This window comes from Apium graveolens, chromosome 2, assembly GCF_009905375.1.
Source record: "Apium graveolens cultivar Ventura chromosome 2, ASM990537v1, whole genome shotgun sequence".
Lineage (NCBI taxonomy): Eukaryota > Viridiplantae > Streptophyta > Magnoliopsida > Apiales > Apiaceae > Apium > Apium graveolens.
The window spans coordinates 128,767,087-128,787,985 of NC_133648.1; the positions used below are offsets into that span (position 1 = coordinate 128,767,087).

At 37.7% G+C, this 20,899-nt stretch overlaps 3 protein-coding genes across 4 annotated transcripts; all 3 read right to left on the reverse strand.

Annotated features, from left to right (window-relative positions):
- Positions 1–7,553: 7,553 nt before the first annotated feature.
- On the reverse strand, positions 7,554–8,501 carry LOC141693224 (uncharacterized). The gene has a single exon (XM_074498243.1). The coding sequence runs from the start codon at positions 8,499–8,501 to the stop codon at positions 7,554–7,556; it is 948 nt and encodes a 315-aa protein (XP_074354344.1).
- Positions 8,502–11,086: 2,585 nt separating this feature from the next.
- Positions 11,087–13,529, reverse strand: LOC141706077 (endoglucanase 16-like). The gene is made up of 7 exons (XM_074508911.1): positions 13,225–13,529; positions 12,917–13,129; positions 12,535–12,735; positions 12,363–12,440; positions 12,085–12,234; positions 11,702–11,974; positions 11,087–11,626 (listed from the first exon to the last, which is right to left on the reverse strand). Exons 1-7 carry the CDS (start codon positions 13,444–13,446, stop codon positions 11,291–11,293), a joined length of 1,473 nt encoding a protein of 490 aa, XP_074365012.1. The 5' UTR covers positions 13,447–13,529; the 3' UTR covers positions 11,087–11,290.
- An 806-nt stretch (positions 13,530–14,335) lies between these two features.
- On the reverse strand, positions 14,336–18,836 carry LOC141706078 (fatty-acid-binding protein 2-like). 2 transcript variants are annotated; one of them, XM_074508912.1, is made up of 10 exons: positions 18,387–18,836; positions 18,006–18,225; positions 17,270–17,345; positions 17,079–17,181; positions 15,593–15,661; positions 15,437–15,473; positions 15,280–15,354; positions 15,137–15,188; positions 14,861–14,905; positions 14,336–14,675 (listed from the first exon to the last, which is right to left on the reverse strand). In XM_074508912.1, the coding sequence occupies exons 1-10, from the start codon at positions 18,821–18,823 to the stop codon at positions 14,578–14,580; spliced, it is 1,212 nt and encodes a 403-aa protein (XP_074365013.1). In that variant the 5' UTR covers positions 18,824–18,836; the 3' UTR covers positions 14,336–14,577. The 2 variants fall into 2 exon arrangements, with proteins under 2 accessions (XP_074365013.1, XP_074365014.1); XM_074508913.1 differs by having other exon boundaries at positions 18,006–18,274; positions 18,387–18,523.
- Between the last annotated feature and the right edge of the window lie 2,063 nt (positions 18,837–20,899).

Genomic DNA, 20,899 nt, shown 5'->3' on the forward strand with positions numbered 1-20,899 from the left:
CGTAGCCAGTATATAGTCCGTGGATCACACTGAAGTTATAAATTTTCTAAAATATATATATAAAAAAATAGTTCCATAAAAATATATAGTGTAAATTTCATTTTTAACCCTACTCAAAAATAATAATTATAATAGTCTATTTAATTTTTACCACAGCTACTGAAATTCCCGGCAACGCCCGGGTTACAAGGACAAAATTAATTTAATGTCATGGAAGTAAAACGTGGAGGCTTATCCAATTTAAAGCCTTATCCAGGTTGTGTTGATGCATGAGAAAGCTGCAATTAGTAAATATGGATACAAGATGTCATCATATCTTTATTTCAAACATCTGTAATTTTTAATGTGATTTTCCTATCAATGCCATGATATTTGGATATTCCTCAAATATTTACGTGTGAATTATTTTATAATATCCTAATAATAATATGAGATTTCGTATACATGCATATATATGGTAAAATAAACGTGTTATATATTATGTCATATTATTTAAGAATAATTTTTTATTTAAATATTATTAAATTGTTCCTAAAAAAATATAAAATGTCTTTTAGTTTGAAATAAGTGTGGATAGAGGTAGATATTAAAGTTTATAATTTGTGATAATTATATTAATAAAATTTATTCGTAATAATAATTATATTGAATCCCGTAACATTTTATTATTTAAGGGAATACAAGAACCTTCAATATTTTGCGCTTCCAAAGGTCACTTATATGTAGACAGTGTCCCATTAAATGAAACCCAGACATTATGACAAATTTCAAAACATATCAACAAACAATCTCAGTCTTCCACAAAAGTGATCATTATTAACTTCACTTATATACCAAAATGTAATGTGATCCGATAAAGTGATCATATTAACTTCACTTGTATATCAAAGTCGCGGAGGTGAGAAACAGAGTTGTGTAAAATATTATTGTTAACTTTTGATGTACCAATAATATTATTAGTCTATATTTTTAGTAGATGATCTTCTTTGCTTAATTAGTCAACCCCTTCAAATGGGATTGTTGTCCTTTATTTATACTAAGTCCCAAATGGGCTCAATCCTTACAATCTGGGCCTTCTTGGGCTTTACATAATGTATTGTGATTATTCTAACTATAATTCCTTTGGGCCGTCTTGTTCTGGTCCAACATTAGTCCCCCTCCTTGCTTTGCGCGATATCTTTAGATTTGCGTTTTCGTGCTCTCCACCCTTGCGCTTTGAATTCCGAGGTTTTTGTCTTGATACCTGAATAAAGTTAGTGACCGGACAGGATAATGAAATGAAGGGAAAAATTAGTGAAAAAACGAACGAACGAAGCAAAAGAAAAATAAGAAATAACTGTTAATTCGAGATAGGAGTCAAATGTGTGTGTCCGAAAAAAGAAAGGAATTAAACGTAATGCTTTTTTTTTTTTTTTTGAAGGTATATATCCGCTCATGTGTGTTTTTGAATTTATTTTTCCAGGTTTTTTTTTTTTGTTTTTGCAGGTTTCCAGGCTAACCTCTTCGACTTCCTCTCCAGGTATCTAAAAGGGGATTGCAGCGCGTTCTGGGCTCGCACTGTAAGTCGTCTACTCTCTCTCTCTATTCCTTTTCCTTTTTATCTGCGGGTCGGTCGTGTTTATAGTTTACCGATTTATAATGGCCGACTTTCCTTCGTCGTCGTCGTCGCATAGTGCCACCAACCGGGACCCCGGGAAGCGACCGTTAGAGGAGGGTGACGAGGAGTCTGTTTTGAACTTGGATAATCTAGAGATCCCGGACCTAGGTCAGTGTGGATCCTTTGATTTCTTAAGAAGCGATGAGTTTTTGAGGGGGGTGCCTCCAGGTCCTATGCCCTCTCCGCCCTTAAGTCCTCGTACCCTGGAACTTAGGAATAGAACGGTCGAGGAAAGTCTTCGACTAGGTAGGATCGAATTTGAGAGCAAACCTAGTTTAAACTATCTTAGTTATTACATCACCGTCGACCCCCCTGCGAGTAAGTTGGAGAAGTACATCGACCTGTCTAACGGCTACCGTTACCGAGTGCCGACAGCAGATGAGAGGGTTTGGATGATGCCCGAGTTCGGGATGCATGGGGTTGCGATGATAATGTTTCAGTTTGGTCTTCGTTTGCCCATGCATCCGTTCTTCCTGACGATGTATGAGGCTATCGGTTGTGGTTTAGGGCAGCTGACACCAAATTCTGTTGCTCAGTTAAGTGGTTTCGTGGCGCTGTGCTGTGATAAGGGTCGATCACCGACTTTGAAATTGTTTTTCTCTATTTATGGTGTGCGGTACTATGGTGGCCAAGTATATTTCGACTCCCGACATCGACGGATGAAGATTGTTAGTGTTAGGTCATCGAATTCTGGTTATCACTCGCAATGGTTGTACGTTGGGGGTCCTGACTTGGAATTTGTAAAGCCTTGCGGGAAAGTTAGCCAGGGCACGATTGATTATTTAAATAACATGGAGAAGCACGATACTGCCTACCTCGATGAGTTTCATGGGTCGAGGACATGGTATACGCACTTAGATTTGAAGGACTCTGGATTCTTAGGGATGCACGATTGTAAGGGGGATGTATTAATTGTTATTGCCCTTATTTTGCTTATGTACTTAGTTTTTGTACTTGTCATTGTCGGCTCTTGCTTATTTTAATTTTCGTAAGTGCTTATATATAGGATGGCTGACTTATGGTTTTGTTTGTTTCTTTGTAGTGGAAGGCGCCTCACTTAAAAAGGTTTTAGACGGCGGGATTCGAGGAGGAATGGACAAGGCGATGATGTTGTTATTGCAGCGTGCTGCGAGGAAGCCTGCTGATGCGGCCAGGGCTGGACCGTCGGGGGTTCCTCATTCAGTTTCAATTGAATTGCTTGATGACCAAGGAAACAAGGTAATTGAAGACAATGAGAGGGTTGTTTCAGATCTTGTCCGCGTGGAGGGCAACCCTCGAAAGCGGTTTCGGAGGGAGGATGATGAAGTGGTTGTTGGAGGCCGGGGGGTCGGGTTCGAGGGTGTGAACAAAGATGTGGCCACTGCCGGGGAAAGGGTTTATGGGAAGACCGTCGACCCTCGGTCGAAGAAAGAGGTGATGAGAGTCGAGATTCAGCCCACGGAGCGATGGACGGGGGGATCAACTGTGCCCTTGAGGGCACTTAACCTCTTTAACTTACCTCAGGACTTGGTTGCTTATGATGGGAGGAAGCGTGAGGACCTTGTTGATCGATGTAAGAGCCGGGCTGGGAGGGTACGTTCATTCCCTTCTCTTTCTTTTTAATGTGCATGTTTCTTTGTTTTCATGTTCGGTCATGGTCGTTTATAGTCATAGTTGCCGACCCTGTTTTCATGTCCCCCCCCCTTTTTTTTTTGTTTTGCAGTTTCTTTCTGATTTTATGCATATACTGGAGGATTACAAGGCTGATGTTGATGGTGAGGCTTGTTCCAAGCTCGAAGCTGAAGTTGCTGCCTTGAAGGGGGAAAAGAAGAAGATTGCGGTGGGTTTTGCGGAACTCGAGCACAGGGTGGCTGATTTGACTAAGGCAAATTCCGCACTGTCGAAAAAGGTTGCTGAGATGGAGGCTACAGAGCAGGTGTCGAGTGGGAGGATACAGGAGCTCGAGGGTCGACTGCTCGAGGTGGAAAGGGAGCTTGAAGAGGAAAAAGGCAAGCGCCAAGGCTTGCTTCGACAGGTCGAAGGAATGGATGGCTCCTACAAGTTGATTGTGAAAGAAAATGCGGAATTGAAGACAGAGGTAGAGAAAGCCGTTGAAGATATCGCTGGTGCTCTGGGCGACGGTTATGGACGATGCCTTCGGCGGATGGAAGAGGCTGGTTTTGCCGTCGAGGGTCATGCCTTTGATGACTATCTTCGTGACCTGGCATCGAAGGGTGGTAACGCGTGAAGGCAGGGTATGCCCTGTGATTTTTGTAATTGAATTTGAACATTTTTTAAGTGTTTAAGAGCTTTATTGATACCAACATCATGGAAGTCCCAGAACTTGAGAAGTGTAGTAATCACTGTGGTCCTGGATTTGTAAGAAGTATAAGGTATGCGATCCATTGTTTAAACTTATTTCTACGATGTAATCAGTTACGTATTGGCTGGTTTTGCTATCTATTTGTCTCGAGTTTGAAACATTAAGTCGTTTGTTAGCTTCGTAGTCGAGTGTTTACATTATGAGAGAGATTTAATTGCCCGGACCGTCGTCGTGAAGTGGTTGTATAAACACTTGTTTAGAAATGAATGATTATTTTTAGTTAAGGAGCGAAGGAAGTGAAAGTCTGTGCTTTTTCCAAGTTAAAGAAATTGGTTCATCGTAACCTCGTAGCGACCCCTATTATATCGAGGGTTTGTTTTTGAAATGGCATTTTACTGCCTCAAGATAACAAGTTACAACTGAGATTAAATTACTGATAGAACTTTTTGAGGTGAATTCCATTCCAAGCATTTTTGATGGATTTCCCGTCGAGGTGCGCAAGCTCATAGGTCCCCGAGCTTACAAGTCTCGAGATCCGATAAGGGCCTTCCCAAGCTGGTTTGAATTTTCCTGAGACAGTGGGTTGTGACGCTGCGGAATCTCTTAAGACAAGGTCGTTAACCTTGAAGTCTTTGGGTTTGACTTTTTTGTTGAAGTACCTTGCAGTTTTTTCTTGTTGGGCAACCATCCGCATTTGGGCTTCTTCCCTTGTTTCTTCTAACAGATCATTGTGAAGGCGGAGTCCGACGAGAGATAGAGCGGGATCGAATACGTCGATCCGTGGTGAGCTGAGACTTATCTCGACAGGTATGACAGCGTCGACTCCATATGCAAGTCAGAAGGGAGTTTCGCCCGTCGCACTTCGGGGAGTCGTCCTATACGACCACAATACATTCGGTAGTTCGTCGACCCAACATCGGGGTACTTCTTCAATTCTTTTCTTCAGGCCTTGTAGGATGGTTCTATTTGTTACCTCTGCTAGTCCATTTGCTTGGGGGTATGCTACAGATGCTTTGATGTGCTGGACTTTTAATTCGAGCAGAGCCTCCTCAAATTGCTTTCCTACAAACTGAGTGCCGTTATCAGAAACTAAGATTCTGGGGATCCCAAAGCGAAAGACGATGTATTCCATAAAGAATTCTATCATCTCTTTTTCTCGTATTTTAGCAAGTGGCTTTGCTTCGACCCATTTGGTTGCGTAATCCACCGCGACTACGATGTATTGGCACTGATTCTTGGATTTTGGAAAGGGACCCACAATGTCTATTCCCCATTGGAAAAAGGGGCATGGGCTGAGAATAGAGTTCAGCTCAGTTGTGGGTCGACGGTTTACATTTCCGTGCAGCTGACATGCTTGACATTTCTTGACGTAATCTTCACAATCTTTCCGGATTGTAGGCCAGAACAGGCCTTGTCGGATAACTTTGAGGGATAATGTTTTTCCTCCTAGGTGTTCTCCACAGATTCCCGTATGTATTTCCACGATCGCTTGGAGAGCCTCTTCTGGAGACAAGCAACGGAGCAGAGGCTCAGAGAGGGCACGTCGGTATAACTCCAAACCCACAACACAGTAGTTCCTGGCTTTGAACATGAGAGTGCGGGCTTCGGACTTATGCTCAGGCAACTTGTTGTCAATAATGTACTCAAGGAAGGGTTGGCGCCAATCGAACCTAGCCTGGATTTGATTGACTGATATTTCGTCGATAGAGGGGGTTTCCAAAATGTCGACGTATGTTGGGCTGAGATTAGTGGGGAGACAGGAAGAGGCTAGTTTAGCTAGAGAGTCTGCCCACTGGTTTTCCTCCCTGTCGACGTTTGACATTTTCCATGAAGGGAATTTGCTAAGAAGCTCTTGTGTTCTTGTTAAATATCGGGACATCCTTTCATTATGCGTCTTAAATTCGCCACTTATTTGTTTGCAAACCAACTGAGAATCCCCAAATATGTCAATGACCTCTGCTTCGAGATCGGATGCGAGTTTTAGACCGGCAATGAGTGCCTCGTACTCGGCCACGTTGTTTGTGGTGGAGAACCCGAACTTGAGAGCCTGCTGAATTTTGAATCCCCCTGGGCTGATTAATATGACCCCTGCTCCTCCAGAGCCGGACGTCGAGGAACCATCAACGAACAGAAGCCACGGACGAGACTGGTCCTCTTCAGGTTTGTGCGTCTTGGATTGGAACTGGCATTCGGCGACGAAATCTGAGAGAACTTGGGCCTTGATCGCCGTTCGAGGTTTATACTCGATGTAGAACTGGCTTAACTCGATGGTCCAAGCTGCGAGCCTGCCTGTTATGTCGGGCTTGTGCAGGATTCTTTTCAGAGGGAGATTGGTCAGGACATGGATTTCCCTCGCTTGAAAATAATGGCGTAGCTTACGACTCGCGACAACGAGAGCGTATACGAGTTTCTCGACTTGAGGGTACCTTGTTTCCGCGTCTCGTAGTGAGTGGCTGATGTAATATACAGGAATATCTTTTCCCTCATCGACACGGACCAATACTGCCGCGACCGTTTCGTCGGAAGCTGAGAGATATACCCGTAGCGGCTCACCTGTTAAGGGTCGTGTTAAAACTGGAGGATTTGTCAAAAACATCTTTAGCTCTGTGAAATTCTTTTCACAGTCTTCGTTCCATTCAAACTGCGATGACCTGGAAGCTTTTTTCATTGCAGAGAAAAACGGGAGGCATCTCTTTGAAGATTGAGGAATGAACCTTCGAAGTGCGGCTATACACCCTGTGAGTTTTTGTAAGTCTTTAATGGATCTTGGTTTGCTCATTTCTAGGATGGCTTTTGTCTGAGCTGGATCGGCCTCGATGCCTTTCTGGGTAACAAGGAATCCCAAAAATTTACCTGCAGTAAGGCCGAATGAACACTTTGCCGGGTTCAGTCGCATGTTATTTGCCCTTGCATTGGTGAACGTTTCTCGAAGGTCTGTCACGTGGTCGGAGGTAGCTTTTGACTTTGTGATCATGTCATCGACGTATATTAGCATGTTTCTTCCTATCTGCGAAGAGAATATTTTATCCATTGTCTGCTGAAAGTAGCACCCGCGTTGATTAATCCGAAGGACATTACTTTGTATCCAAAGACCCCTCTATGAGTGATGAAAGCAGTTTGTTGCCAGTCATGGGAATCCATCTTAATTTGATTATACCCCGAAAAGGCGTCCATAAAGGACAGGAGTTCGTTTCCCGCTGTGGCGTCGATGAGTTGGTCGATATTGGGCAAAGGGTAAAAATCTTTAGGGCACGCCCTATTCACATCTGAATAATCAATGCACATTCTCCACTTCCCATTGCTTTTCTTAACCAGAACTACGTTTGATATCCACGTGGGGAATTGCACGGGCTCGATAAAACCGGCGTCGAGGAGTCTGTCGACCTCTTGGTCGATGGCTGCTCTTTTCTCGGCCGAGAATATACGTTGTTTCTGGTGCACAGGCCTGGTGTCTTTACTGATGTGCAGCGAGTGTCGAGCAGTGGTCTCTGGGATGCCAGGCATGTCTCTCGGGACCCAAGCGAAAATGTCGGAGAATTCCCGAATGAGGTTTGTGATATCTCTTTTGAGATCTGATGAGAGGTTTTTGCCAATTCATGTTGTTTTATCTGGGTTTCCTTCAAATACTTCTATATCTTCTGTTTCTTCGAGAGGGGAGCATGAATTGCTTGTGGATGAGTCAACCAATTCTCTTGGGTCGATATCTAGTACTTGATTGACTTCTAGCTCTTCCTCTGTCTTTTTTCTTGGAGAAACGGTGGTTAGATAGCATTGTCTTGCTGTTACTTGATCACCAATCATTTCTCCCACGCCGAAATCTGTGGGAAACTTCATTTTCAAGTGGGAGATAGATGTTATAGCTCGGAGCGCGGTGATCGTTGTTCGTCCCAAAATGGCGTTGAAGCTTGAGGAAGCGCTAATCACATGGAATTTGACCATTTTCCAAATCTGACAGGGAGGGGAACCGAAAAGCACTGGCATATCGATGGTTCCTACAACGTGAACCTCATTGCCTGTGAACCCGTATAGCGGGGTTCGGGAGTTTTCGAGTCTTCGATCTCCTATGTCCATTCGGGAAAAAGCATGGTGATATAACACGTCGACGGAGCTACCATTATCGACCAACATTTTCTTAACCGTATTGTTTCCCACACGTGTTGTGATGACGAGAGCATCTTGATGACCTTCGATGAGACCGGGACGATAATCGTCATCCGAGAAAGAGATGACCAGGGAGGGATTCACTCGAGGGCGTTTAGCTGTCGAGGGATTGACATTAAAGACTTCTCGAGCATAAATCTTGCGAGAGTTGTGGGAGAGACCCCCGGCGGCTACGCCGCCAAAAATAACGTCGATTACACGGTCGTTTTCGCCTCGATGCTGACGTCTGGGTTCATCATCGTGTTGCACATAGTGGACTAGTTGCCCTCGACGAATTTTTCCTTCGATGAGATTGCTTAGTTGAAAACATTGCTCTGTTGTATGGCCGGTGTCTTCATGATATTCACAATATCTGGAGCTTGGGGGTCTTCCTGGTTTCATGGGTCTTGGAGGGCGATAGTCCGGTTCCGTTTTTAACACCGCCAAAATTGTCGTTTTCTCAGTATTGAGTTTTGTGAACTCTTTTTCAGATCGATTGTGGGGTTGCTAATCCCTTTCTCTTCTATCCCTCGGGGGGAGGTCCGATGTGCGAGGCGGGGGCGACGTTCGTACTTTGACGACCTCCGTGGAGATTGTATACAGCTTACCGCTTCTTGAAGCATCATGCGGTGTTCTATAATCTGGAACGCAGCCTGTAGTGTTTTCGGCCTTTTTTCAAAGATCTCTTCTAAAAGGAGGCCATGCCTAGACTTATCGATGCCCGCTGTCAGGAAATTGACAGCCATCTGTTCTATTAAGTCTGGAATTTCCGCTATTTCTTCCCTGAACCGGGTTAGAAAACTCCTGAGACTTTCGCCGGAGCGTTGATGCATTGTCATCAAGGATGCAGTAACTTTGATTCCTTTGTAGTTGCTGGAAAATCGGGCTTGAAACTTGCTTTTCAGGGTTGTCCACGAGTCGATTGACCGAGGTGGCAAGTTACTGTACCATCGGAGAGTCGTGCCTTGAAGGCAAGTGGAGAAGAACTGACACCTAGCGATCTCCGAGTGGCCGAAGAAAGCCATGCGGCCGTCAAATGTATTTAGAAATGCTAGCGGGTCCGAGGATCCGTCGAAATGATCGAGAGCGGGCGTTTTCAACGTCCTGTCGATGCGCGCCTTCTCAAGCACTAACGATAGGGGGCTCTCAGAAACGGTTTCAAACCCTGCCTGATTTCTCATCAAGGTACGCATCTGGGCAATTTCTTCCTGCATTTTAGCGAACTCCTCGTGAGATATAGATTCTGTGGATTATGTCTAATGTGAGACATCGGCAGATGACACTGTCTTCTGTCGACGTTCGCGAGGTTGCGAATATGTTGACTCCGCCGAGGGCTCATATTCGTACTCCGCATCATCCTCATCATAAAATTCATCATCTTGTCCTTCATTTTGAATTGTAGTTTGTTGGAGCTCTCGACGGAGACGGTGAATCTCACGTTTTCGCTCAAGTTTAGCCTGCAATCTCTGAGCTTCGCGCTCTAGAAACTCGAGTTCTTCATCTGAATCAAGGGAATCTTTCGGATTTCCTTGGTTTTGGGCTTTTAGCCTTTCTTTCTGTTCCAAATGTAGCCGAACGTCGCTCGAGAGAACTTTTTTTCCTTTAGATGTTTGAACTCTAAAACGCTGGTCTGACACAGCTTTTCTTTTTCTGTCCCTTTGGAGAGAGTCCTTCAATCCTAGAAATTGATCTTCTGGAGGAGCCTCAGGTGGAGGGAACAGACACTTCGGCTTCAATGCCGGTTGTTTTGGAAGCTCGCGATCGTCGTGGGTCGAGGGGTCGGCGGCAACTTCTGCCGTCAACTTCTTTACCTGAGTTGGTCCGGCGGTTCCCGGATCAAGCTCTTCTACAATCATCTTCTGGTTGGATCTTGTTAAAGCAAAGCTCCTTCTAGCGCCAAATGATGTACCAATAATATTATTAGTCTATATTTTTAGGAGATGATCTTCTTTGCTTAATTAGCCAACCCCTTCAAATGGGATTGTTGTCCTTTATTTATACTAAGTCCCAAATGGGCTCAATCCTTACAATCTGGGCCTTCTTGGGCTTTACATAATGTATTGTGATTATTCTAACTATAATTCCTTTGGGCCGTTTTGTTCTGGTCCAACAACTTTATATGTAATATGAGCGGATTTTTATGTATATTTTTATATTATTTAAAATTATAATATATTTTTTTAATCATTACATTATTACTATATTTATAAATAATAATATAAATATTTGTTATTGGCGAAATTCGAACTTGAATCTTGGGTCGCGTATAAATAATAATATAAATATTTGTTGTTGGCGGGTTCAAATTTGACAGTTTGAGTAGTGTATATTATTTTAGTACTTGAATCTAACGGTACTTATTAGTTGATTAAAAAAATCCGACGGTCATAAATGGGGATAACCAAATCAATCAAAAAAAGTTACACCAAATTATACCACATTCATGTTATTATTGTTAGTAGCTTAAATCTCGTGCGATGCACGAATTTCCTTTAATATTTACAATTTTATTTATCTCGTCATATTATAATTTTTAAATATTTATATAAATATAATAATAATTATAAATTTATAAAAAATAATAGAATAACATGTGGTAGCATTTTAGTAAAATAAGTATTATATATAGTACTTTAACAGTTTAGTAGTTTAACACATATATAACACTATTTATTTATTTATTTTAATAATAGGAAAAGCGCTTGTAATTTAGTAAAATAAGTACACTATGTATAGTTTGTATTAGTTTAATAATTTAGTAGTTTAGTGGATAACATTATTTATTTACTTTTTTAATAATCAAAATTAGGGAATAACAGTTGAAACAAATTATAACTAATTCGGGTTATTATAATATAGCTAGTATAGATTATAGGTTATTATAGTATAGTATAAAAATATAGATACCAAAGTCTCAATTACCCTGGTTAAAAATTTATCTTTAGTAATTCGATTTTGACACACCAAAAATTTCTTAGAACATATACTTTAATTATAAGATTATAAGTCATATTAGTAAAAAAAGTCTTAATTACAATACTTGATCAATGTACATTTCCTACATTATCAGCTAACTCTGGTGAGCATAATCCCTAGGTCATGGCAACTCCAAAAATAAACTTGTTCTTGGTTTCTTCTTGTTCTTCATAATTAAGACGCCATGAACCACTAATAAGGAAGAATACCAGGGGTCACATTTGAGCATGAGACGTCATGGCTAGCTTGGCTAGGACACCTACAGCTAGGGAATTACAATAAGTTACAGGCTCAGTGTAGGAGGAAGCAGAACGAAGATCCTGGAAATTGTCGGTCTTATCCGGGCCACCAACAAAGGCTCCTGTTAGCTCATTGGGGTTTGGTTTATTTGGATTGAACCAGTCATTAAAGCTCATGCCACAGTTCACTTCTTCGTTAGCAGCCAATGGTGGAACAGAAGCTCCTCTGTGATGAGCTTGTGTTGGTGGATTCTGACCAAATCCTACCATGTATGATCTTTTTTGAGGATTTTCCCCTAAAAGATAATCAATCTGCATTGCATGCACAAACCTCTAGTACTATATCTGTTGTACTTTTGACAAATGAAATATAGGACAGTTAATTACCTGTTTTTTAGCAAAATCAGATACTTGAACACAAGTGATTTGCTTGTTGCCGCATTGAACATTTTCATTGTGTCGAGCTAGGAGATCACCGTATATGCTGAGGAGGAAAGCAGTACCCGTAACATATTGACCATTGGCACCGTCTCTGAGGTGAACCATACCGCCAGGAGTTATAAAAACCTGGTGGTAAGGACTGTCTGGATGAGTGGAGCAAATATAACCATCTGCATGATCTTTATAGTCTTCAAACTCTTTTTGTCCTTGCCAAAATAACTGCATTTATTTGTTTGTCAAAATGAATCTGGTTAAATAAAAAACATGAAGGATGTATTTAAAAAGTCATGAGTTCTGTTGACGATATTCTAATAAAGCGAAATTGTTACTTCAGCAAGGAGGACTTGACTGCCAGAATACTTGAGATCCCAATTGAACTCGTTAACATTAGCAGGAACGGCCTCCTCTGTTATGAACTGGTGGTACACATCTTGTTTAGTTGCCTTGTATAGCCATACTGCTGCCCACAACAATTCATCCTGCATACAGCATTTGGTTCATATATTATTGTCATAGATGTACATACGTTTTCTTAACAAATTCAGCTGACCATGCAAATGTAATTATGTTAACATGCATGTATATTTTAGAAACTGATCATACTTACATTGAAGCCTGAATATGAGCAGTAGAAAGGGCATTCTCCATCAAAAGTCCCTCTATGATCTCTGGCAAATCTAAATAGCTGCATGCAAGAAACCAAAAAAAGGTGAATTTCCATTGCATTATAGAGAAATTATAGAATATAGGGATGGACAGGTAGATGTTAGTGCAAGTACGTCTTCCGCCTTGGTAGAGAGACGAGTAGCATAAGGTTCATCAACGCCTCTAAAGACCATGGAAGCAGAAGCCATAGCGGCAGCAGTTTCGGCAGCAATCTCACTTCCAGGTGTACTTGGATCAATCTTCAGTACTGTTCTTGGTGTTTGCATCTTTTCTGGATTTACCCAACACTCATGATCTTTGTTGGGATCTCCTACCTAGGTATTTCAGCATGATGCATTCATACGACATATTTAAGTTTCAGTCAGCAAAATCTACCAACACTGAGAAGTGAGAATCCTTTTGTATTTATTTGTAACTGTAAATTAATGTTTTTGAATGAAAGACTCTGAAGTCTAAACATAAATGAGACAAATATGGGCTGCTTATCAGGGTTACCTGGACATATAATGTGTTTGGGGTAACACTGGCTTTCAAAAAATAATCTGTACCCCAACGGATAGCAGCCCTGGCATTTTCCAGTTCTCCTGCACTTTCAAGTTCTTTCTGATAAAAAAGAGCCGCCCATGACAATGTTGTAACTGTGAATGCCATAGGCAGACCATATTTCACATTGTCTCCTGCATCATAGTATCCTCCCACCAGATCAACCTACATTGTACACACACAAAATTACCATTAACTTTCCTCCAAATATTCATCAAAGAAACAAAATTATCATAATAACTGCAATACGAAACACTTACATTGGCTTCTTTACCATCATTAAGAGCAGAATCACCTCTCCAAGGAACCCTGTTATTGGGAGGGAGTTTTCCTGATCTTTGTGCCTCTAAGAATATAAGTGATTTTGTCAAAGCCTCCTTATAATTAAACTGACCATTGGCCACATGAACAAATAAACCTTCAAAAATAGCAAGCCAAGCCATAATTATGGCTGCTGCTGCTCCTCTTCCGCCATTCCCCATCAACACTAAACTAGATGGTCAACTTAAATTTTCGAAAAAGAAAAAACAAAATATACATGAACAGAGATAGTGGGTCAAGACAGCTGGTTTTTCTTCAATCATGGAAAACACAGTGGTTGCATGCATTGGAGGGAACACAGAAAAAGTACAGAAAGTTAGTGGATTCAAGGAAGTTGGAAAATTAACATGTTCAGAAAACACGCCATTGTTCTAATGGTTCATAGAAAAACAGGGAATTTGTAGGGTTGGGAAAGACTATTGCACAATAGCTTCTGAATGCTATCAGTGGTAGTTAAATCTAAATTGCTGTTTGTTTTTCTTTGCATCTATATTTAGGTAACAGATTTCTCGTCTCTGGATCAACTTTTATTTTCCTTGAGCTGTCTTAAAATTTGAATAATGGTTAACAGACTTTAGATGTTTTAATATGATTATCTGGTTCAGTGAGACATTGACACAATGTTTAAGTGTGTACTTAATTTTTTTGGATCGAGTGTATTTGAGTCGGTCTTATTATAAAAAAACAATAATTTTTTAAATTTACAAAATATATGTATCAAAATAGGAATCTACTTCTTAAGAATACATCTTTTATAATTAAAAAAAAAACCATGTACTGGAAAATAGCACGTCCACTTTCATATTATTTATATAAATTTACCGAAAGTCTTTTTCGTTTTTAGACAAACATATTTCCACTTGATTATTTTTGTATATAATTAAAATCATATATAATACAACTCCATTTCAGATTCCTGGTGGAGGGTCAAGCTAATAGCGGAATCAAATTTTAATACATTATTAATTTGAATAATTTAGAACTATTGCTTTATATATGCAACTTCATATGATTCAACACTGCAGAATCTAGATTTCTTAAAACGGAAAAGAACCTAAATAATATTAGCAATAAAAATGCTATACAACAAACAGTAGTATTCAAGAAACAAAATATGGAAGAGACTAGTCCACTACTGGTTGAGTTGAACAAGGTTCTGTTATACCAGCACATATATGCATTCCCGATATTATGTGGATGGAGCAAAGCCCTGTACTTATGCTGTATAGGGAGGCATGGAACGTTATTTGTGCATGCCATGCTACGGAAGAACAGAGACAATGAGTTGTTGCTTAGCACCTCCTTATCATACTTGCTACATTTCTCCCTATTTCTTCTTTTGTTTGTTCACAGACAGGAACATCTCCAATGTACATATCAAAGAATGCCCCTAACAGTGTAGAACCTCATGTTAATCTATATGTACACATTTTACACAAGTATATATATATACACATTTGAACCTAATTCTAAGTCCAAGTTAAAGTGGTTCACTGCTATGTCTTAATCACCGAGATTCCAATGCAAAAATATACATGAGCAAAGAGGATAACTCAAATTAAACAGATTACTCACTGCACAAATCCTTGCTTTGAACTGCTCCAATTTCATCTCCTCCAACTGAAAATATATATAATTCACTGTAAAGTTCTGACAGATTTTAATAAAGAGCACTTGGTCCTAGTAAACAAATGCAAATACTACAACATGGATGGGGCCAAAAATGTTCAAAGCATCAACTTAATAGGCGTACGAAAAATATAAATTGGTGATAAAAGTTTATGAAATTTAGATAGATGCAACTATAGGTATGCACATATAGCCAGTGAGAGCTGAATTATCAAATCTTACTTTCTGTAATTAAATTTCCATCTGCTGTTCTCTTGAAAAAAATTGTTGTTCCCTGGATATTGTAAAGTACAGATCAGCCCTTCTGCCAAATAAAAGGCATATACTCCTTTTATCAAGTACAAAAAGGTTTTAAATCAAATTACCGCACGTATGGGAATATCTTCGGCGAAAAGAGAACCAAATTTTCTCACACAGTCGATATCACTGTTTGGGTTCGTCTAACGAACAATAAAACTTTGTCAGGAGTTGTAGATAATGATTCGCCAAGTATATAATATATTCCAGAAGCACATAGTTTACCTTAATCAATCGAGCTCGAAGAGATTTTTCAAAAGCACTGCAAGAAGCAAACAAATAAATATAACAAATAAATACACCAGATTTCATGTACATAAACTTCCATGCCTCACACATATTTACTTCTCAGAAAAGCTTTCAAAAGAAATATAAACATACCTTCTAACTGTATTAATTTTAATCCCGTTGGCACTAACCACGAGTCTAATAGTCATGCTAATGTCCTCCCTGAGACATCCATGTATAATTAATTCAGAAAACAATGAGCATATAAATATTTACATATAATATGGAAAAGGCAATCTAGCCATCTTTCAAAAGTTTAACTATGTTCAGCAATAGTTCACAATAAATAATGAGTGTGCTGTATTTTTAATCCTAAAAATAATGAAACACTGGTGCTATCAAACTATATGGAGATGTTGCCTCTAACTTTTTATAAAGATTTCTGCGTGTCTGGACTTCAAGAGGGCATGTCTTCACTCTGATTTTTCAGGTCAACATACCAACTTGTCCTCGATAGTCAAAATCGATGCACCACAAAGAAGCGAACAAATGCATGAAGGCCTAATATTAAGTAATTAGCGAATGCAAGGGACAGAATAAATTCCAATGATCATCAGGTAGTAAAAAAATTCATCTTGACAAATTACCCAGGCAATGGAAAGTCAAAAAATAGAGTGACACGAGCACAGTATCTCACCCCTCAATGATATAGAGTAATATAGTATTTACAAAATTCAAGATAATGTTATTTTGCCATTCATTCAGGACATATAGAAGATGAAATTAAAAACTGATGGACATATAGGATAACATTTTTGTTCGTAAATGTTTTCTTGAAACAGCTAGGCATTTTTTTATAGTTGTTTCAACTAGATTAGTTCCCGGGCAGATGCCAGTTATATTTTAATTATTTTCTGAAAATTATTCTAAAATAGCTTACTTTGAATATATATTAATACAATATTTTTAAAACATAATAATGAGAATTGAATCAAATTATAAATTTAAAAAATAATATTACCCCAAACTACAAATATTGATTATCAATTTTTTTAAAATATAAAAATATAATAATGAATGTTTGTGTAAATAAAATTAATTTTGAATAAGATAAAATTAGTGAAGGAAATGGAATTATTGAAATTATTAATTTAAAAATATAAAAATGAGGAAGAAATAGAATGACAAATGAGTAAGAGAGAAAATAAGTGGACGTAATAAATGAAAAGAGGGGGAGAGAGAGAGGGAGAGAGAGAGATAGAGAGAGAGAGAGAGAGAGATTTGAATTAAAGTAAATTAAATGAGTAGAGGATTGTTAGTGGGATAATGACATCATCAAATTAATGAGAGCTTGACACATATGATTTGATGATGTAAACTCTTAAAATAGAGCTTGACACATAAGCTATGATGATGTCAGCTGTATTTTATTTTAGTATAATGTAGATTAGTGCTTTGTCGGGATTTAAGGATATCCAACTTGCCTATATGCTTCTAAAAGAAATATTAAAACATAGCTACCCTATGAAGATGTTTTTTTACTTTAACTACGAAATAATGTAAATTTGAAGACAAGAAAGCAACTCGGTAATCACCATCCTTCTCTGTTTATAGCCAAGCGCAAAATAAATGTGCATACCTGAGAAGATCCTGATAGAAGGAACGGTGTTTACATAGTTCACTTGCTGGAATAGAGCAATATTTCCGGCCCAATTTCTCACAGACATCAAAAGGATGAATATCTATTCAACATAAGTCCTTAATTAGTAGGAGAAACGTATCCACAGTTTAAGATATAATTAAAGAATTGACTGAAATTTATTTACTTACAGAAACCAAATGCATAAAGCTTCAGAGACTTAATTTTAATTATTTTCATTGTTCTGGATCCAGTTCCGACAAGCACCTTCAGTGATAATTAATGAAAAATGAAACTTGAGCATGATTATGAGTAAAACAGATGCCAAATCATAAAAGAGAAAAATAAAGGTATTCTTGCACATAACTTTATTAATAAACTCTTAAAGTGGAAAACATAGTAGCAAATTAGACAAGTAGCATTAAAACACCTAATAAAACTATTCTCTGTTGAAAGAATTCACAAAGGAAAATATGAAAAAGATAAATTAGACTACTGATGATTAGACATGAAGCTTTTAAGGACTTTTTCAAATATAAATTATTAATTCCCCACAAGATTTTGAAAAAATTCAGCGGACTTTAGTTAAATTAGGCATTAATTTCAGGCAACCTGACAGGTTTATCAAGTACCATTACTGTTGGCACTACATTATAAATTAGAAGACAAGATACCCTTCCGTATTCAAAATAGAAAAACTTTAGTTAAGAAGCATAAAGTTTCAAATTCTATTTGAGAAAAATATTGATAAATTTATCAATTTGAAAGTGACAGGCTTCAATTAATCTTGATATTAAACTGGATATAAAATCTATAGTGTAGAGTTTGAGATTGGTGGAGCAGGTTACGAAACAAATTGCACATGTGAAATTCTAGTCTGACAATGAAAATGAAAATTATCAAGAGAAGCCACAAAATAAAGATTACCTCTGACAGCCAATTTGAGTTGGTCTCTCCGTCTGAACCGTTTTCTAATATAGCTGGAAACTCAATGCCCGTCACAGGTTCAACTGCATGCCTTGAATAGTCTAAAGTAGATAAACAGAGATCACATCCACGGTGCTCAAAATTACTGGGACCTTGTTCCATGCATCTCTGCGATAGTACATCATCATTCTCATGTGGAAGACATACAACATTCTGAGATCTGTTACCAACACCATAAAAATAATATATCTCAGGATAGGCTAATTTTACTGCATAAAGAAAAAAGGAAATTAAACTTGTGGCAATAACCCTCAACATAAATCTATCTACTGTCAAGCAAGCTTTTTCAACAAGCAATAGCCTTGTTACAAGGCAACTTACTCATTATTGAATGGTGGTACTAAAGCTGCAGCTAATGAGATCATAGGAAAAGATTGAAGCTGCTCGGCATGTTTGTACAATTGTCTCACACCGAAACTCGAAATCTTTTCAAAAAACAACGGGATGGAAGAATCTCCCATTAATTTAAAACTGCGACTAAATCCAGTGAGATTCTGGGCAGTAAAGTAGTTCACTTGCGTATAAGATCTACATCTTCCTGTATTTGGACCAACATGATCGCCCGCTAAATTATGATGCATATTGGAACTCGGCCTACTGGCAAGCCACAATAGCAAAGCGCCTGTAAACTTTGACATACAGTTGAAAGCATCTTGTAGAGCCATACTTCCAGAAACATAAAAGTATCTTGAATTGTCGACGAACGAACTAATATTGGTTAACAAATTCGGGTTGACAAGGGGTTCCACGGGAAACATATAAGATGACCACCCATCATGATCCGGGGAAACAACCAAATATTCCGCATATTGATTTGAACCTAATTCAATTCTACAAGACACAAGTCTTTATCATTTCTTCAACAACCAACAATTGAAGCTACAACATTTCTACAAGAAAAAGCAAACAATTTGACAACAAACAAATCAATGAATCAAATAGAACTCTCTTAAAAAACCCATTATATAACAGCATTATAAGAAAAGGAAACACAAAATCAAGAATGCAATACAGACATAAAAGCTAATATCATCAGAAAATCAAGAATTAGCTTAAACCCATAAAAAGTTTACAACTTTTTTACATATACACACAGAATTGACACAAATATATCTCTAACAGTTCCATTCACCTCAATGACTTGCACAAACCCACAGAAGCACATTTTTAGCAAATTTTAATTTGACAAATACCCAGATGAACATAAAAAATATTAACGAGTATAATGAAGCAAAATGAATAAATAACATAGAAAATTGAGGAAATGACACAAACCTGATGAGAAAACAAAGTTGAATACAAAAGATTAATGAAGAAGGGGGTCTTGGAGCATTAAAACAACAAAGCTTTAGGGGGGTTTGAAGCACACAAATAATATTTGGAATATGCGATTGTATGTATTTCTGACGTAACAAAAACAAAACAGAGATACTTGGAACCAGAATTTCCCTTTCAAAACTTTAACACACCAAAAAAATGAAATGAAATTAGATATAGAGTCTAAGTTTGATGGAGAACACTTTTTGTTGAAACAAGAGACCATTTATGTTCTGTAATTAAAATTTTGCACACAAATATTCCAAAATGTATTATTTGTATCTAGAATTATTATTATTTTATTCAAAATTTTGAATATCGTACATATATTGCATGTGCATGTAGAATATTACAAAATATTTTATTGTATGAAACATATTAGTTCGCATAACATTTGTTCAAATTGTAGAACATATACATTATACTTATTACACCTAAATGATCATTTTAATGAATTAGTGATATCCGTAAAACATACTTCACAAAAATAATATATTTCATAATATTTTGGTTGCAGAACATACAGTATGTGGTCTTAGAGGTCTCCGATAAAAATGTGGTCTCCATAAAACTTATATATATATGCGCATATATATGTTGTAATTTATAATTTTAATATATTATTGGTTGGATCGAATCTTATATATCTTTAATAATAATTTTAAGACTATATCTAACATTTTTCAACAATTTGATCCAACGGCTCTAAATTTAGTAATCAAAGGATCAACAATCAAATTTTTAAACATTTCATTTTTAATATAATAGTACATATATATATATATATCTCGTTGGTCCGGTTTTTAATATTTGTCCTTTATTTTTCTGCACATAATTTAAGGTGTATTAAGAGCATAGTTAAAATAATTATTTTTTAAATTATTTTTGTAAACTTTAGTATAAGTTGTATATTTTTATTTCGAAAAAGAAAAACTCAAAAATTATTATTAACTACGACTTGTATAATTATAATGCCAGTTAAAATAATAGTTATTATAATACGAGACAAAATAACGTATATTAGCATTAAGTCGTAAGTTATACATATTTGAGTTTTGCTTATATTTTCAAAATGTATATTCTATAATATTAAACATCTTTTATAAAATTAATTAACTTATTCAAACTACCTAACAAAATGAGCCGACGTATGATTGGTAGGGTTGAGTTGTGAATTTATTTTTTACGAATTGAATTATAAATCTATTTTTACGAATTATGTTAAAAAAATTCACATTGAAGTAATGAATTGCATAAATCTCTATAAGAGGTCAACCCAATCCATGAACACCCACCGTATTTCATAACCTTTTTTTGAAAAGAAAAGAAATTGAAAGAATTTATTTCTTCATTAGAACCTTTTTTTGAAAAAAAAAGAAGTTGAAAAAATTTATTTTTCATCTTGTTCCTAAGTAATTTTCCTAGAAGAAAATAAAAGTGTTATGGATTAAAACTAATATATATATTTGATGTATTTAGTACTAAGGAACGTGAGCTTCAAGGCTCGTTTGACTGCT

Excerpts from the sequence above, each read along its gene's own strand:
- LOC141706077 (XM_074508911.1), bottom strand. The coding sequence starts at position 13,446 with ATGGGGAATGGCGGAAGAGGAGCAGCAGCAGCCATAATTATGGCTTGG. Across the intron at positions 12,736-12,916 it reads CAAACACATTATATGTCCAG|GTAGGAGATCCCAACAAAGA; the intron begins GTAACCCTGATA and ends TGAAATACCTAG. Across the intron at positions 12,235-12,362 it reads GCTCATATTCAGGCTTCAAT|GATGAATTGTTGTGGGCAGC; the intron begins GTAAGTATGATC and ends TGCTGTATGCAG.
- LOC141706078 (XM_074508912.1), bottom strand. The coding sequence starts at position 18,823 with ATGTTTCCCGTGGAACCCCTTGTCAACCCGAATTTGTTAACCAATATT. Across the intron at positions 17,346-18,005 it reads ACTCAAATTGGCTGTCAGAG|GTGCTTGTCGGAACTGGATC; the intron begins GTAATCTTTATT and ends TTATCACTGAAG. Across the intron at positions 17,182-17,269 it reads GCTTTATGCATTTGGTTTCT|ATATTCATCCTTTTGATGTC; the intron begins GTAAGTAAATAA and ends TATGTTGAATAG.
- LOC141693224 (XM_074498243.1), bottom strand. The coding sequence starts at position 8,501 with ATGAAACCAGGAAGACCCCCAAGCTCCAGATATTGTGAATATCATGAA.